Source organism: Lepisosteus oculatus, chromosome 16, assembly GCF_040954835.1.
Source record: "Lepisosteus oculatus isolate fLepOcu1 chromosome 16, fLepOcu1.hap2, whole genome shotgun sequence".
Classification (NCBI taxonomy): Eukaryota; Metazoa; Chordata; class Actinopteri; order Semionotiformes; family Lepisosteidae; genus Lepisosteus; species Lepisosteus oculatus.
The window spans coordinates 21089805-21108853 of NC_090711.1; the positions used below are offsets into that span (position 1 = coordinate 21089805).

Sequence of the window (19049 nt, forward strand, 5' to 3'; positions counted from 1 at the left end):
ATATTGCTTTAATATCTAACATACTGTGATGTATAACAATAATAAAAATGTAAATACTATTATCATATTTTATTATATTCTACTTTAGGAGAAAGGGTCTTTATTTATTCAAAGTACAACTGGTACCAGGAGTTGAAAATTCTAAAGCAAAGCGTCACTCTGGTTGGATTAAAAACAAATTAAAAACAGCAGGGTTACCTTTTTCATTTTCCACAAGACTTTTAATGAAACCACAAGTGTTTCATATTCCATTACAACAATCAGGATAGCAAAACGTAGTTAAATGTTGTCAAAACCAAAATAGCCACAAGGAACTAAGTAAAAGAATTAGATGCAGATGTTAATGCAGAAAGCATAATATGCTACCACTATCAGCTATATAAATAAATTGAGATTCATAAATTAATATAATTAATGATGTTCAGAAATAATTTTCATTGTCTGCTACCATTGCTACTGTACCAAACTTTACCTTAAGTTTTATGTTTCCATATTAATATTTCATATTAAGTAGATTTAAAAGAGGTTCAACAACAGATTAAAAGAAGCCAATGTTTTCGTTAACATCTATGGCACCACAAGTGCCAGAGAAGATTCTTTGAGCAGTGTGATGAATCACACCGTGGCACAGAAAAGCCGGATAAATTCCCAGATATAGAGAATTTGCCTTGTCTGCAAAGAGGTCCCAATCAAAAACAAGCTATGCTCATGAGGACAGCTATAGATCAGATTAAGGATCTTATGCCAGATGCAAGCAGACAGGTATCCTATATGAGAGATGGCAGAAAGTGTCCCACAGAACTGCGTGGGAGTTGGACAGGAAAAAGAGTAACAAGCTTAGAGTAGACCTGAAGTACAATGCAATAGGAATTAGGACACAATAATGAAGAACAAAAATCAAGGGTTTGGAAATTGAAGTCTTACCTCTGCAAGTACATCTTGAATGTTTTTGCGAGCTAAAGGGTCTGACTCATCGGATCCAGGCATTTCTAATAATTCCTTTCCCCCATCCAGAAATCTGCACGGCGCATACACCAAGATTGTTTTAACAGCGGCAATTTTCATTTTCTGAAGCTCCTGCCTGGATTCATCTTTGCATGTCATTGTTACATGTTCAGCCAACTTCTCCTGGAATTAAATCAATTGAGTGATGATTCTTCTATCCCAGAATGAATGAAGTCAATTTTTAATAAACACACTGGTCGGCAAATCTAAAGGGATAGCATATTTCATTTAACTCACCTGGCAGCCTTATCATTACCCCCAAAAGGATCCTTGTGTTAAACATTAAATATGCACAAATTATGCAGTTAGAACTTAATTTATTGAACATTAGATTTACAACCATTTACCCAGGCCAGACCTCCGTGTGTGCAATTAAGGCAGTTGATAATTTCATTTTTGATGGCATATCCAGATCCATGAGTCTGACATCCTTACTCCTGTTTTCCTTTTCAGAAGGAAGTATAACTATTTCCATGTTCCTTGCATTGCCTTTCTCCAGCTCATTGTATTTCACTCTGGGCAGCCATGTCAGGGTCATATCTTGGGAGTTATCATATCTTGTCAGGGTCATATCTTGGGAGTTATCAGGCCACAAAGCAGTGTTGCATTCAGAATGCATAAGCGTTCTGATGATTCAAACCCCAAATTTCAATCCGTTGTGTTTTGTTTGACCAAAGCTGATCCCACTGCATTTGGCTATTGTGTAGTGGCAGATCATGTTTAGTCCATCTTTCCTATCACTCGGAGGTAAGCAGAGTGGATCCTGAAAAAGTGCTGAAACGCAAAGGCTTGTTGACCGTCAGTAACAGCTGCCTCCATTCCAAGTCATGAGTGGGAAATTCTAGACATTGCTTTCCTGCTTCTGTTGCTATAAGTTGGTCACAGAAGGACCTGGAGAATGTGCTGGAGATGGAAAACGCCTGTGTATGACATCTGTGACTGTGACTTCTCTTACAAAAGTCAGGTTCCATAAATCTCTTGCGAAATGAGACCTTGATTAAATGGCATGGAGAGAGACAACTTGAGGTCTCATTCTGCCTTTGGTATTGTTTATTTGAATAAGTTTTGCAAAAAGTGGAGCACCATTTTTGTCCCTAAAGAATTAAATGTATCATTGCAAGTAGCCATATCACTCTGCAACTCACAACTGGCAACCCACTGAAGCTAAGCAGGTGTGAGCCTGGTCAGTACCTGGAAGGGAGACCTCCTGGGAAAAACTAAGGTTGCTGCTGGAAGAGGTGTTAGTGGGCCCAGCAGGGGGCACTCACCCTGTGGTCCATGTGGGTCCTCATGCCCCAGTATGGGGATGGAGACACTATACTGTAAACATGCTCTGTCCTTCGGATGAGACGTAAAACTGAGGTCCTGACTCTCTGTGGTCATTAAAAATCCCAGGCTGTTTCTCGAAAACAGTAGGGGTGCAACCCCGACATCCTGGCCAAATTTCCGATTGGCCCTTACCAATCATGGCTTCCTAATAATCCCCATCTATGAACTGGCTTCATTACTCTGCTCTCCTCCCCACTAATAGCTGGTGTGTGGTGAGTGTTCTGGTGCACTTTAGCTGCCGTCGCATCATCCATTGGTGGTGGTGGAGGGCAGTCCCCATTACCTGTAAAGCACTTTGAGTGGAGGGTCCAGAAAAGCACTATATAAGTGTAAGCTATTATTATTGCTATTATTGCATCATCATTTGTATGGTTAACATTAAAAATATCAATTTTATTTACCCGGATAAAAATACGGTCTTCATCCACATCCTTTCCATCTCCAATGTAGTATTTAGTTGTGCCAGTGAAGGTAAGCTCATCTTTTAATATGATGGCTTCTGGTTTGTCAATGTTCCTAATTAACTCCTGAAAAAATGATATAAAAAGTTGTTTTAGAAATATATCTGGACTCTTTAGTCAAACACTATATCAAAACTTTCTTAACTGTAGAAACCAAGAGACTCAAGCCTGAAGTGTCCGTTCGTCAAGACAAGCTTTATTGTATGCATGCAAGGAACCATAATAGTATAATAGTATCTATAGTAGTTCAAAGGGGATATGGCTCTACACAGCTTATATATACTTTTCTCTACACCCTCCCCCTCCTGTCTTTGAGGTAGCTTTCTCAAGAAACTCCAGGACTCAGAAAACACTTAATACATTATCAGGAGTTTAGTATAAACATTCCGTTCCCATCAGGGAGTTTAGTACAGAAGATGGGAGTTCAGTACAGGAGGGGAGAAGCATCTGTGTTCAAGCAAGCGTGAAGGTTTGTGAATTCAGCAGGAGTTCACAGCTCCTACCACTATATGGGTACAGAGTAACATACAGATTCTGCTAGCAGGCTCCATCATACCATATCAATGATACCATTGTGAGAATGTTTGGTAAGAATCAGGAATCTTTCCTCCAATTCAGACTGTTTTTCTCTTTCTGCCTTTGTATCCTTCATCCCAGCTATTTCTGATCCTACAATTACCAAATGAAAAGAAAAGGTTAGAACAGATTCTTTTCGGTTCAATGTCCAGGGAGCAGAAATGTACAAAAAGGAAAGATCCAGTAACATGACAAATCTACGGTTTACAAGGAATGAAATCATAGGAACAACAATTGACCCATCAATCCACTAATCTGACAGCCATGGATTCCTGGTAAATCATCTCAGCCTGGAGCACAGCCCACCAGGCAGGACTATACTTGAGAAATAGAAGATGACTGAGAAAAAAAAAAACAGGTAAGCATCACTATTCATTAAAAGACAGGGATATTTGGGTTAACAAAGCATTCACAGCAGCTTGATAAACACATTGACAAACATACAGTATATGATACACACAAATGAAATTACTACCTAAAAACAGTTTTTTTTTGGCTGAATAAATGGCTTATTCTGTGTTTTTGAATAAGAGAGTAATTGACTCAAGGATTGGAAACTGAAATTAAGGGCTGGTATCACTTGCATTTGTTTGAACACTATGGTGACAGTTCAAACATTTGGTATGGCATGTCAGACCACTATAAAATAAAACTAATCAAAACAATCCTCATTTATGAGGATTAGCATTTTATCTAAAATCTCTTAAAGACTAAAATTTCTAGGGTTTAAAATGTATAGATGACACTAAAACCCCCACAAAATGTAATACCGTGAGCAAAAACATTCCCAACACCATTAGCGTGAACCTGGGACTGCCTTTACTCAGTAGGTATGCTGCAGTAGATATTGTGGTGTCACAGACTCAAGTGCGGAATATGTTTTTTTTACGTTTTCAAATAATCCAATACAGGACTGCACTGCTCTGTAAAACTGCCAGGATGCGCAGTAAATCCTTAAAGTACCACAGCTGCAGACTAATTGGTACAGTATTAAATGTTTATTAACTTATTAGTGCTTTCCTGTATTAATCATGCTGTACAGTGCCTTGCGAAAGTATTCGGCCCCCTTGAACTTTTCAACCTTTTGCCACATTTCAGGCTTCAAACATAAAGATATAAATTTTTTATTTTATGTGAAGAATCACCAACAAGTGGGACACAATTGTGAAGTGGAACGAAATCTATTGGATTTTTGAAACTTTTTTAACTAATAAAAAAATGAAAAGTGGGGCGTGCAAAATTATTCGGCCCCTTTACTTTCAGTGCAGCAAACTCACTCCAGAAGTTCAGCGAGGATCTCTGAATGATCCAATGTTGTCCTAAATGACTGATGGTGATAAATAGAATCCACCTGTGTGTAATCAAGTCTCTGTATAAATGCACCTGCTCTGTGATAGTCTCAAGGTTCTGTTGAAAGCGCAGAGAGCATCATGAAGACCAAGGAACACACCAGGCAGGTCCGTAATACTGTTGTGGAGAAGTTTAAAGCCGGATTTGGATACAAAAAGATTTCCCAAGCTTCAAACATCCCAAGGAGCACTGTGCAAGCGATCATCTTGAAATGGAAGGAGTATCAGACCACTGCAAATCTACCAAGACCTGGCCGTCCCTCTAAACTTTCAGCTCAGACAAGGAGAAGACTGATCAGAGATGCAGCCAAGAGGCCCATGATCACTCTGGATGAACTGCAGAGAACTACAGCTGAGGTGGGAGAGTCTGTCCATAGGACAACAATCAGTCTTACACTGCACAAATCTGGCCTTTATGGAAGAGTGGCAAGAAGAAAGCCATTTCTCAAAGATATCCATAAAAAGTCTCGTCTAAAGATTGCCACAAGCCACCTGGGAGACACCCCAAACATGTGGAAGAAGGTGCTCTGGTCAGATGAAACCAAAATCGAACTTTTTGGCCACAATGCAAAACGATATGTTTGGCGTAAAAGCAACACAGCTCATCACCCTCAACACACCATCCCCACTGTCAAACATGGTGGTGGCAGCATCATGGTTTGGGCCTGCTTTTCTTCAGCAGGGACAGGGAAGATGGTTAAAATTGAGGGGAAGATGGATGCAGCCAAATACAGGACCATTCTGGATGAAAACCTGTTGGAGTCTGCAAAAGACCTGAAACTGGGATGGAGATTTATCTTCCAACAAGACAATGATCCCAAACATACAGCAAAATCTACAAAGGAATGGTTCACAAATAAACGTATCCAGGTGTTTGAATGGCCAAGTCAAAGTCCAGACCTGAATCCAATCGAGAATCTGTGGAAAGAGCTGAAAACTGCTGTTCACAAACGCTCTCCATCCAACCTCACTGAGCTCGAGCTGTTTTGCAAGGAAGAATGGGCAAGAATTTCAGTCTCTCGATGTGCAAAACTGATAGAGACATACCCCAAGCGACTTGCAGCTGTAATCGCAGCAAAAGGTGGCTCTACAAAGTATTAACGCAAGGGGGCCGAATAATTTTGCACGCCCCACTTTTCATTTTTTTTATTAGTTAAAAAAGTTTCAAAAATCCAATAGATTTCGTTCCACTTCACAATTGTGTCCCACTTGTTGGTGATTCTTCACATAAAATAAAAAATTTATATCTTTATGTTTGAAGCCTGAAATGTGGCAAAAGGTTGAAAAGTTCAAGGGGGCCGAATACTTTCGCAAGGCACTGTATACATACAGTACTAGAGACAAGTTAATTAAATACAATGATTACAGTTGTTTAAGATTAAGGCTTTGAGTAGTGATTTGAATGACTTTGTCATGTACTGTAATTTGCATTGTAGCTTATAGAAGTCTTTTGAATTCCATATTATGAAAAACTCTTTAGATTACTTCTTCGGTTTAAAAGAAAATACTGACTCCACTACAAAGTATGGTGACATGATGCTTAAATCTTTTTAAAGAAAATGCAATTGTTTCATAATGTTCCCTTTTAAAAGGCTAAAACGGCAACTCTTGTAGTTATACTGTATTCATATACTGTAAATAAGCATCAGGAATAAAAGGGGTTTTATTTCTAACACTTATTACAAAGGAGGAATAAAAAGGTGCGAGGAAATTTTTTTAGACTGTGAGCTTTCACATGAAAGTACATAAATAATGGACAGTTTGTGAGTCCTGCTTTTCACTAGTTGCTTTTCACTAGTTGCTGGCTAACCACGGAATTGAAATATCTAAACTGGAAAACTGACTTCTACAACCATGTGACTGCAAGCAGTCCAAGTCAGGCCTTAAACTTTTCTCCAAGACACCAGGATGACAACGCAAGGAAAAGCTTTCTCTCTTTTCTGCAGCTACTGACAAACCCAGTTATTTACCAGTGTGATGTTTAAACTCATCAAAGATGTTTGGACAATGGATCTTTGAGTATTAAATTTCATTATTCATATTAGAATTCTGCAGAACTGACATATTACCCCAAACACGTTTGACATTAAGTTCACGTTAATAAATACATATTCACTTGTGCCTGAGAATATAAATGTGATTTACAGTTGCAGCCGCTCAGAACATGTGTTAATCCTGATTACTGCATTAGCTGTACCGCATGGCATTGCAGCATGGCAGGATGTTTCACAGGCCAAAGACGATCGATAGGTGGCACCTGTCGTGTGTTAGATGTTAGTGAAAAGATTGCTTCATTTAATGTTTCCCTACATTAATATGGAAAATGAATATGAAATTATGTAATACAATTTTGGTAGTTGAAGATAAAAGCAACAGAAGTATAATGTCTCTGAATGTCATAGGCGATGTTAATAATATTAGTAGTTCAGGTGGGTAGCTGCGTCAGCATGCGTAGGCTGCAAAGGAACAAGTAATAGATTTATGCTGAAAAAAAGAAAGAGAACACAACATTTCGGCCGTGGAGCCTTCTTCAGGTGTGTCGTGAATATAAACATATTATACCTAATGTACATGCCAGCTACCAGTAGCTGGTAGTGGTAGCTAAAAATAAATTTAAAAAAATAAAGTACACAACAGTATTCCACCTTCTTCATAAACATTTTCTGCATCAAAATCTTTAAGTCACTTACTGTGGTTATTTTGGAAAAGTTTTGACGTGCTCGTTCTAACTATCTTAAATGGAAACCGACAGGTGAAGGTTCGAGGGGAGAAGCTGGGAGCACTCCGCCCCTTCCTCTATCATTCAATTTTCTCTTTCCCATTTAAGCCCTAACCCCGCTAACATGCACATCTAGAGATTTGAATTCCCCCCTCCTCTTTCTGTCATGTTGCCTCTGCACACAGGTTCCCTCTGGGCAGTCAGTGAAGCTCTACCTCAGGCTGGCGGCACCAGCTTGACCCTTCCTGGGGAGGTTCTGTCAGCGTGAGTCAAAGGGGACCCCCGGCCTCACTCAGCAGCTCTCTCTCTTTCCTAGCGTTAATCCCGCATCAGCAGGGTCTGCTTGTCGGCACACCAGTCTCCATTTGGGGGTTTGAACCAAATCTTTGAGCTGACGTTGCCATTAACTGCGACCGAGAAATACTCCAACCAGCGCGTCGCTCCACCTGTCATCGGAGTGGGAGGGGGGGGAGGAGAACAAAGTAATGTAGCCAATTCATAGAGGGGGATTATTAGGAGGCATGGGAAATTTGGCCAGGACGCCAGGGTTACACCCCTACTCTTTTCGAGAAACAGCCTGGGATTTTTAATGACCACAGAGAGTCAGGACCTCGGTTTTACGTCTCATCCGAAGGACAGCGCTTCTTTACAGTATAGTGTCCCCATCACTATTCTGGGGCATTAGGACCCACATGGACCACAGGGTGAGTGCCCCCTGCTGGGCCCACTAACACCTCTTCCAGCAGCAACCTTAGTTTTTCCCAGGAGGTCTCCCATCAATGTACTAACCAGGCTCACACTTGCTGAGCTTCAGTGGGTTGCCAGTTGTGAGTTGCAGGGTGATATGACTGCTGGCCCTCACTCAGCAGGTCTAACCTACTGATTCCCCTCCTCTCCAGCTCCCAGTAGTGAGGCAGCACCTCCAAAGCGACTCTTTCACTTCCTTCTCAAGCAGCTTTCTCTTCCTTCTCAATGTCTCTCAAAGTGATTGCTCCAGTCAGGGGTTCTTTCTCTGTCCCGTTGAGGGATTCGTTCCCAGTCGCGAGGCAGCTCCTCTCGGCGAATCAAGGGGGCATGTTTATGTTTTCATGCCCCGGAGGCTTGGGTTCTCCATGCAGTCCGGGTGCTACTTGTCTCTACTACACCAACCCCTGCTTCTCCACTTGAAGTTTATCTACTTTATAAAAAGCAAGAATCCTTTAAACTTTTCTATGAATACTTGCTGTCGTTATTGTAGTAAAAAAACTTTGAAGTATGTTTTAAAATGTACTTAATATGGAATCATGTAACTAAAGAAATTTTGGCAGCTGACAATAAAAATAGTTTCTGAATGTCATTAATGCTATTAATTTATGGACCTACTGTAAATATAATATGTTTATACAGTTGGTAATAGGACCATATTTTCTTCATACAAATCTGCATCAATTTCTTTGACTTGTTCACTTGTGGTTATTTTAACTTCATTACCAAGTGATGCTTTGGTACAGTGGTAAAGTACTCACCTGTCAACAAGTCTGATTCCCAGTCAGGGCACAAGTGTTATTTTTAACACAATAAAGACACCTCTAAAAATAAACTAGTAAATGATATGTACACTATATTGACATTTTATTACTTTTATATATCACAACATGCTAAATATTAAAAATAATATTATGTCATTAATGAGTTACCAAACGTGAATACTGTCAATAGCAGGGAGTAAAAACTGGTTTACAACAAACCTTAAAAGGAAACGGTACACATGTATTTCATGATTGTAATTGTAAAGTAGCATAACAAAGTGGTATTAAAAAGAGCACTGAAAGAAAAATGAAAAAAAAAATTAGACAAGGCTGAATCTCTCTGAGAATGAAAAACTACAAAAAAGTGGAGAAGAGTGGTAGCTAAAAATAAAAAGAACCAAAATACAGATGCAGCCATTCAAAGTGCGCGTTACAGACATGTACCGGAGGTAATTGGCTACGGCGTCGCGCATTGTGACGCAAGATGACGCGGGGTACCGCGGTACGTGATTGGTTGGCCGACAGGGGCACTCGTGGTCCGTTGGTCTGTAGTAGAAAGACTTACAGTAAACGTCTTTGCTGTGTCCGTTGTAGATATTGAATTTTACCACTGAAGGGAAATCTTAGTAGCTGAGCATAAAAAGAATAGGAGCATACTGTAACACGTGTGAAGGCCATAAACTATATTAATTTTGGAACATAAACATACAGTATATGGCTGGTCTTGGTACTTTCAAGAAAAAATACACACCAGTATTCCATTTCTCCCTAAACATTTTAAGCATCGAAGTCTTTAACTAAAGAGATACCGGAGTCAACAAGCATATTTTTAGAATTTGATTAAAAGGGAATATAATATGGAATCGCGTATCTAACGAAATTAATAACGATATAATTATGTTCATGTACCGCAACACAAGAATAGTACACGCTGTACATTGTCTGTCGATAATGTTTCTGTAGTGCTTTTTCAGCACTCTGCATGTGACTGCGCCGGTGGCGCTGTGGGTTAGGTTCCTGACCCCCATGTCACACGGTCTGTGATCGAATCTCACTGGAACTATGAGTTTTTTTTAAACAAACATTTCTTTGAAAAAATGAAACGTTTCCCTTGGTCAGAGATTAAATAAAACCTCACTCGCACCAAACAAATTTATATTTCTAAATATCACAACATGATCGGATTTAAGTCTTTTTAATAACAATGAATAGTCACCTATGCGTTACAAAATAAACATTTATATTGATTTGAATCGCGTTTTGATTTAAATCGTAAACACGTGTTTAAATATATGTGTTTAAAGGCGATATACTGTATAAAAGCGCTGATTCTTATGGAATGTGTTCCGCCGGGGATTCAAAAATTTTATCTAAGGAAAATAGCAGTATAACTTTGTTCATGCACATCATTATACAGTATCTCATTTTGTATTTCTATAAAAAAATCGTTTGCCCAGCTACTATTGTTGTTATTGTTTTTATCCTGTAAAGCACTTTGAGGAGCACAGCTTTTTCACCACTTAGATTACTTTTTGACACCATCCTTACACAAAGCAGAAACTGATTGTATTTTCCGATGACATACTGTACAAGTGCAAAGATTACAGATTTTAATCGTCTTTTTTCTGAACCAGGGAAAATCTGATCATGTTTCTCTATAACAATAATAAAAAACTTTATTTTACATATCACCTTTAAAAGTGGCATCTCAAAACAATACAGTAGATGTAAACCACAGATTACAAAGTAAATACCCAGACAAACGCAAATGCGTTTTTAATAAAATGTTTTCATTCATTCAACAGAGAGAGAGCGTAAAACCTGGGTGTAACAGCTGTTCCTTTTTCTGATCACTCGCTCTCTGAGATACATGAGAATCCAGGCTTTTTTATCAACGCTTTCTTTTCCGTATACCAGATATTATGGAACCACTTCAGAAGGGTGTCAGCCAGTCAGATTCCAGGAATCGGTACTTTAAAGGAAAAATACACACCGGTATTCCATTTCTCCCTAAACATTTTAAGCATCGAAGTATTTAACTAACATGTGAAATAGCGTGTGAAAAAGTGGTAGTTTTAAGCTTTTCTGCTAATATAATATGGAATCGTGTATCTAAAGAATTTAATAACGATATGATTATATTCGTGTACTGCGACAGGGCTGTTTTGCCTCTCTCTTCATGCGACTGTACCAGGAAGAGGATTTCTTTCTATTCGAAACGTGTATTTTAAAAGTTTAAGAAGTAAAAACCTTACAGCGTACACAGATTTCTAAACTGATCAGGATCGTTATGCATAATAATGTTCACCGCTCTGTCCAGCAAATTAATAATAAACTTTATTTTATATAGGGTTTTAAACGAATAAGTAATTAGATTGCTCATAAACCTAATCACTTGCTTTTTCTTTTTATTTAGGCTCAGATTTCAACTATAGATCGTATTATTAATAACCATAATAACAACCAACCAACAAAAACAACCATATAAACATAATACCAAGCAAAAACATAGATAACAAACACAATACAAAATCAAATATATCAAACCATTATACTCTCGCAAATTCCTCCGCCCCTTATGCAAAACCAAACCCTCCTCCCATCCCAGTTTATCCTCTTTATCATAAACAAAATCCACCTCAATTTTCAACATAAAGCATTACACAAAATCAATACCTCAACACTCCATACTCAACAACGATAATTCACAAACAGCCAGAACATGTAACTCCACATTCCCAAACAGACCTCATTTCCATAGCCCCACCCCTTATGCAAAACCAACATCCCTCCCCTGTTCTCTCTCTCCTCTGGCGTTTGTAATCGTTTTTATTTTCAAATAAATTTTAGCAAAGTCATGTATTTTAAAAATCTTAAGATTTTTATATTTATGTCTTTATTTAGTGGTTTCATTAGTGACAAAGGCTAGTGACCTTTGTTTCATTAGTGACAAAGGCTAAACTTTCTTGGAAAAATGTATTTTATGTAAACCATGTTTTCTATTAATTCATTCAGGGCTAAAATATGTTCATTGTCTTCAAATGAAAGAAGGGTTCTTTTGGCCGTGGTCGGGTTGAAATTAGAAGCTTGCCACGCCTGGACTGTTACACCAACGTATTAGCATGTTAAAGCGATTTCATTGAGGAGCCTAGCCTTTCTTAACTAGCACTGTACTTACTGGGTTTTTGAGGGGGGGGAGGTGTCTTTCGCTGTGAAACCAGTTTAATTCATCACAGCCAGCACTCCTGCAGAGAGGGGGGTTGTACTTGCAGTGTATACAGTAGATGGGAAAGCCAGAGCCGACCTCTACGCCGCCCACGTGTTATGCTCTTCCTTAATGTCTAAGCTGGAACACATCATTATATCTCATTTTGTATTTCTTAAAAAAAAAAATCGTTTGCCCAGCCTAACAGTATTGTTGTTATTGTTTTTAACCTGTAAAGCGCTTTGAGGAGCCACCTTTAAAGGCGCCATATACAATAAAGTTCATTATTATTACTATTGTTAATTTGCTGGACAGAGAGGTGAACATTATTACACAGAAGACAAAGAAAGCGATTTACGTTGCATTGTGCATTGTGCTGCTGTAATACAGTTTTAAATAATTAATAGTCTAAACAGTATCAGCTTTGTTTATGGGTTTTAAATAAAGGCGATTTAAACGCGATTTAAATCAATATAAATGTTTATATTGTTACACCTAGGTGACTATTCATTGTTATTAAAATGACTTAAATTCGAACATGTTGTGATATTTAGAAATATAAATTTGTTTGGTGCGAGTGAGGTTTTTTTCCCCCAACAACTTTCCAGAGGAGCTATAAATATTTTAAATAAATACACACAGTATTGCTCATAAGGTCTGCTATTTGAGGTCCAGTTATTTAGATGCATACATCTTATTTTATCTCAGCTTTTCAGCTGAGATACACAGATCATACATAAACAATGCAGTAAAAAAATGTCTCATCAAGTATTTAATCATTAGGTATAACAGTTTCCCTTTAGGCCTCTGAAAACACCACCTTCTACCTTGTGAATACCAGTACCTCCTAATTGTCTAAAGGCTTTATTTAAAAATTTTAAAAAAAAAACTGATGTGCTGAAACAGTACAATTAAACACGCTCTGCAGAAAAGGGGATGGTTGTTAGGTCAGCTTCAGTTTTACACGTACAGTACACATTTGATTTCATTAAAATTATGAGGTATCTGCAGGACTCATGAGGCTCTCAGTCATGTCACTTTGCAGTTGATGTCTCCTAGAGGTTCCTAGATTCTTATTGTAAATAAAAGGAACAGCATACAGTGGGACTTTTTCAAAAATGGGGAACAAATTTCAACATTCGACTGCACCGAGCACACAAATATTGGTTCTAGGCTCCTGAATCACCTTTGGTCCCTGGATCATTGCTTTTAACCATTTACACAAGGTTTTTACTGTAAAGCACTTTCACAGCTCAACATAAATGGACCTTCTGGGGCACAGACTTTAAAGGAGCTTTTTAAAAAAAACAGACTTTGCCTTTCCTGTTATAAGCTATTCTTTTAGCATATGACAAGCATGCCCTTATTATGGCGATATCCTCCTAAACATTGGAGAAATAACTCTAGAAGTTCAATTAAAACAGAAATGCTTCAAATCACTTGGGATACAACAAAAAAGTTGTGTATTATAAAGTGTTTAAAAATGTAGCTAGTTTGTTTTCATACCTTAGATTATAATAAAACCTCACCATTTAACACCAACAGGTGTTTTCTTGAAGTCTGCTAGCTTCAAAATTTATGGTTTGGCTTTTGTGTATAACGATAGTGAACTGCATTGGAAATGTAGGAAAGTAAGCATTAATAAGCAGGAAAATTAAACCAAGAAACACCTAAAATACTGGACTATATTGCAGATAAACTACCGATCTACCTTTTAAGCCTGTACAACCTGCAGAACTCCAGCTTTAATTGATTGGACTCAACAGCCTAAGTTTTAAGGTTATCCTTACAAGTGTGGAAAAGCATGGGCGTAATGTTGCAGCCTTCACTGTTGTTTTAGAAGTTGTTTTTTCCAGCTGTACATGAACATTTCTGTCTTGAGTCTTTCTTAACAATATGGTGTAAACAGTGTCTGGTTTCTACTGTGATCATTATTTCATTACTGAAGTAGCCTTTTGATATTTGCACAGTATTTTTTGTTGCTATGGCTGTTTTCATATTCGTAGTTTTCTTCTGTTAAAACTTAAAATCTCTCGCATTGAATTGGCTACAAATGCAAGAATTCAACCAGATATTCTTACTTGTAAAATGTCTACTGTTGCATTGCAGTTAGTTAATGTAGTTAGTCCATAGTCAGCAATCTAAACTTTATTGTTAAGCTTTAATGATTGATGTTGTACCAGTAACCTTTAGAAATACTATAGTACTTCACAAATGCTTTGTGTGATTGGAAATCTTTTGAGTAAAAGCCTTATAAAAATAGGTTTAGTTTTTACAGGACATCACAAAGAAATAGGATGGTATAATTCTTATAATTGCTTAGTGATTGTATTTGGAAGATTATGGACTAAACAGACTTCAGGGATGCCAGTGGATCATTGTGCTATTTGGAATTATTCCAAAAATCAACTGACCTCTTTGCTGTAGTATCTTTAGTATTATTTATTTAGTTTTAATAAAGAATAGATTTATTAAAGTCGTGCGATGTGTAAGCGGGATATGTAAAATAATGTAAAATAAAGTTTTTTTATTATTGTTATAGAGAAACATGATCAGATTTTCCCTGGTTCAGAAAAAAGACGATTAAAATCTGTAATCTTTCCACTTGTATGTCATCGGACATTAACGAGTACAACCCCCCTCTCTGCCGGAGTGCTGGCTGTGACGAATTAAACCGGTTTCACAGGTATTTTCAAAGTAGGAAGTACAGTGTTAACTAGTAGCTAGGCTCCTCAATGAAATCGCTTTAACATGCTAATGCGTTAGTGTAACAGTCCGGGCGTGGCAAGCTTCCAATGTCAACTCGACTCGATTGGAAGACAATGAACGTATTTTAGCCCTAAATGAATTAATAGCAAACATGGTTTACATAAAAGACATTTTTTCCAAGAAAGTTTATAATAATACGATCTATAGTTGAAATCTGAGCCTAAATATAAAGGAAAAGCATTTTCAGAGAGCAATCACTCTGTGTTTATGTAGAATAAGTGATTAGGTTTATGAGCAATCTAATTACCTATTCGCTTAAAACGCTATATAAAATAAAGTTTATTTAAAGATGAATGATAAGTGTCGCAGTTTAAATAATTTTCGTAGTAGGGCTTGGACAGATTCCAAGTGCATTTTTTAGCAATTTACGGTGCATTGTCCAATGTGCTGTTGTAATACAGTTTAGAATACAGTAAGTCTAAACTGTATCAGCTTTATTTATGGATTGCAATTTAGAAAAAGTCAAAAACCGCACTCAAATTGCAATTTAGAGCTTTCTGGCAAGAGGAGACACCCAAATTATAATGTAACATGCCACTATTTGTGCATGAACAAAGTTATACTGCAATTTTCCTTAGATACACGATTAATAAAAATAAATTTTTTGATTCCCCGGCGGAACACATTCCATAAGAATCAGCGCTTTTATACAGTATATCGCCTTTAAACACATATATTTAAACACGCGTTTACGATTTAAATCAAAACGCGATTCAAATCAATATAAATGTTTATTTTGTAACGCATAGGTGACTATTCATTGTTATTAAAAAGATTTAAATTCGATCATGTTGTGATATTTAGAAATATAAATTTGTTTGGTGCGAGTGAGGTTTTATTTAATCTCTGACCAAGGGAAACGTTTCATTTTTTCAAAGAAATGTTTGTTAAAAAATAAAGTCATAGTTCCATGGGATTCAATCACAGACCGTGTGACATGGGAATCAGGAAACTAACCCACAGCGCTACCAGCGTGGTCACATGCTGAGGGCTGAAAAAGCACTACAGAAACATTATCGACAATGTACAGATTTGATAAAGCTATAAAATAATGTAATTAGGCACAGAACAAGTTTACAGCACAGTACAATAATAAATGCTGACCTTACACTCAATTTAAACACAAGCTGTCTTTAGCCCTCTAAGCTGGTTCATACAGAAATGTAGAGAACCAGGCTCAGAACACACAGCTTCATTAGCAAATACATATGCAGGACAACTAGAGAAGACGTTTTACAGAGGATGGATTTTTAGAAACATCCCATCAGTGACATCACTGAAGTCAACTCCTAGGTACTGTAACTGTCGTGTGGATAGTTTCACAAGAATCAGACAAAGGTTTAAGCATCGCTTGTTCTAGATAAAACTGCAAAAAAAAAAAAAACAACCCATAATGTACTTCTTTGCGGCTCTGTTTGCCCAAATCATATATTCACAACGTGAAATTAGAAAATAATATTACGTAACCAAAATCCGCAATATGGAAACAGAACCTGTGTAATTGTTGACAGATGATGTACTCGTAACATTTTTACAAGACGAACTACAACATTTAAAAAATGACTTGTATGTACTTGATATCTCTAATCAATCCACGGCGATAGAGTTAAAGCAGTCCCCGCACAAAACGAAACTAAGACGCCCTGGGCATACCGTTTCGCGCTTCTTATCAGTTGCTCAAAAGTAATTTGACCGTATGAAATGCATAATATAAACCTAGAAACATATACGTGAGCAGTATTTACGTAGTATCGGTGTCAAAACATACCTCTCAAATACTGTAAATCAAGTTAAAAATATCTCAGGACCGATTCTGGTCATAATGAAACCATGTTTCGTGTATGTTTTCTATTCTTGTGTTGCGGTACATTAATATAATTATATCGTTATTAATTTCTTTAGATACGCGATTCCATATTATATTCTCTTTTAATCAAATTCTAAAAGTATGCTTGTTGACTCCGGTATCTCATTAGTTAAAGACTTCGATGCTTCAAATGTTTAGGGAGAAATGGAATACTGGTGTGTATGTTTTCTTTAAAGTACCGAGACCAGCCATATACTGTATGTTTATGTTCCAAAATTAATATCGTTTATGGCCTTCACACGCGTTGCAGTATGCTCCTATTCTTTTTATGCTCGGGCACTAAGATTTCCCTTCAGTGGTAAAATTCCATATAAATATTCAATACTTAAATGGGCACAGTTAAGACATTAAATATACATATACATACTGTATACAGTACAGTTTGCATACGGTAATATGTTTATGTTCCTAAATCAATCTCTTTTATGAGCATGTGAAAGGCATGGTGAATCGATTCTCAAAAATTACTGTACCTGCATGATTGGAAAAAAATGCGTGATTGCGAAATGCTGTGGTGTTACTTTTACAAAGATGGTCAATGAAAAAAAGAATGTGGATCAGGGCAATACTTTGAGTTTACAGCTTGTCCAAGGTCATTTATTATTAATACTATTAGTAATATCTTCGTTAAAGACTTTGATGGCTACAGCTCAAACATGAGAGGTTTAGCTTTATTAGCTCCACCTTGCGGAAATTCCGGATACTATTATTTTGCTAGCGGTATTTACCGGTAACTCGCGGTATTTACCGGTAACTCGTGGTAGACTGCGTACAGCATACCGGAAAATAATGCGGTATCGCCTGCGCATTTTGAATGCCTGCATCTGTATAATCATGTTTCTTAATGCTTTGAACTTTCTTAATATTTATAGTATTAATTTATGAATAATAAATAATTTCAAACTGCTTGTTTTTTGTTCAGAGTGATTTTTCACTGTTTTCACAACCCTCTTTTTAAAATGCCCATTTCTGAGGCATGATGTTTTACTTGTCAAGAACTGCGAGCAAAACACACAGAGCCTTCAAACCACGGGCACTTTAACAACCTCTATATGTGAAAATATCCACAGATTTTAGTTGAAAAACATCTAGTATCTGGTTTTAGAACCCTTTCTTTGCTTATTCGCAATTACACCTGGTTGGATTTTTAGGATTTTAATGTTCAAAAGCACACCAATGCTACTGTACCTGAACTTGAACTTTATTGCCATATGTACCTGGTACATGTACTGGTACAATGGAATTCTTACTTACAGAAAGTCTCTCGATTGTTAAGAAAAGTTCTAAAACACAAAGTGCAGACAGTGCATCAAGACATTATACAAACAAACAGTAGACAATGTACAAGCAAACAAGTAAACAGTTTGAATGTAAACAATGACTGCAGATAGGTGTGGTCCGAGGGGCATGGCCAAATGCATTCACCAATCACACTGCTTGTGGGTAGAAGCTATTAAAGAATATGGTGGCAAGTGTACGTATGCTCTTGTGTCTCTTGCCTGAGGGCAGTGGGGTGAAGAGCTCATGCCCGGGGTGGTGACTGTCCTCTGTGATGGACAGAATTCTACCACGGCAGCAATCCTCATAGAGCTCGTTAATCTCAGTGAGACCACAGCTGATGATCTTCTGGGCCATATTTGCCGTTCTCTGCAATTCCTTTCTCTCTCGAGAAGAGGTGTTGCTATACCACACAGTGATCCCGTTGGTGAGGACGATCTTGATGGTGCAGTGATAGAAGTTCACCAACGCAGATACTGGCATCCCCCATTGCTTGACCTCAGGAAATAGAGGCACTACTGAGCCTTCTTCAAGATAATGTCCATGTTCACAGTCCAGGTTATTAGGAAGTACAACCTTGGACACAGAAAGCCGCCTTGTGGGGTGCCAGTGCTCAGGGTGAGCGGTGTAGACGTTTTATTACATATCCACACCACCTGTGGTCTCTCAATTAGAAAGTCCAGCAGCCAGTTGCAGACAGAGTTGCACAGTCCTAGTCCCCTGAGCTTTGTCACCAGTTGGCTGGGTATGACTAAATTGAATGCTGAACTGTAGTCCACAGACAGCATTCTCACATATGAGTTCTCAGTGTCCAGGTATTCCTGTACTGTATGTAGAGCCAGGGAGACAGCATCATCCACTGATGCGTTGTTCTGGTAGGCAAACTGCAAGGGGTCCAGGGACTCTGTGATGGAGGTGTTCATGTGTGACAATACCATTCTCCAGGAATTTCATCACCACAGATGTTAATGCTACTGGGTGGT

At 37.9% G+C, this 19049-nt stretch overlaps 1 protein-coding gene across 3 annotated transcripts in view; it reads right to left on the reverse strand.

The window, feature by feature from the left end:
• LOC107075942 (uncharacterized) overlaps window positions 1–19049 on the reverse strand; it is an 84893-nt gene that overhangs the window by 32235 nt on the left and 33609 nt on the right. For all 3 annotated transcript variants that reach the window (XM_069179678.1, XM_069179679.1, XM_069179676.1), the window contains exons 10-12: window positions 3352–3464; window positions 2736–2861; window positions 925–1128 (exon numbers count right to left, since the gene is read on the reverse strand). In XM_069179678.1, coding sequence (XP_069035779.1) covers window positions 925–1128; window positions 2736–2861; window positions 3352–3464 — 443 coding nt within the window. The remainder of the gene's footprint in view (window positions 1–924; window positions 1129–2735; window positions 2862–3351; window positions 3465–19049) is intronic.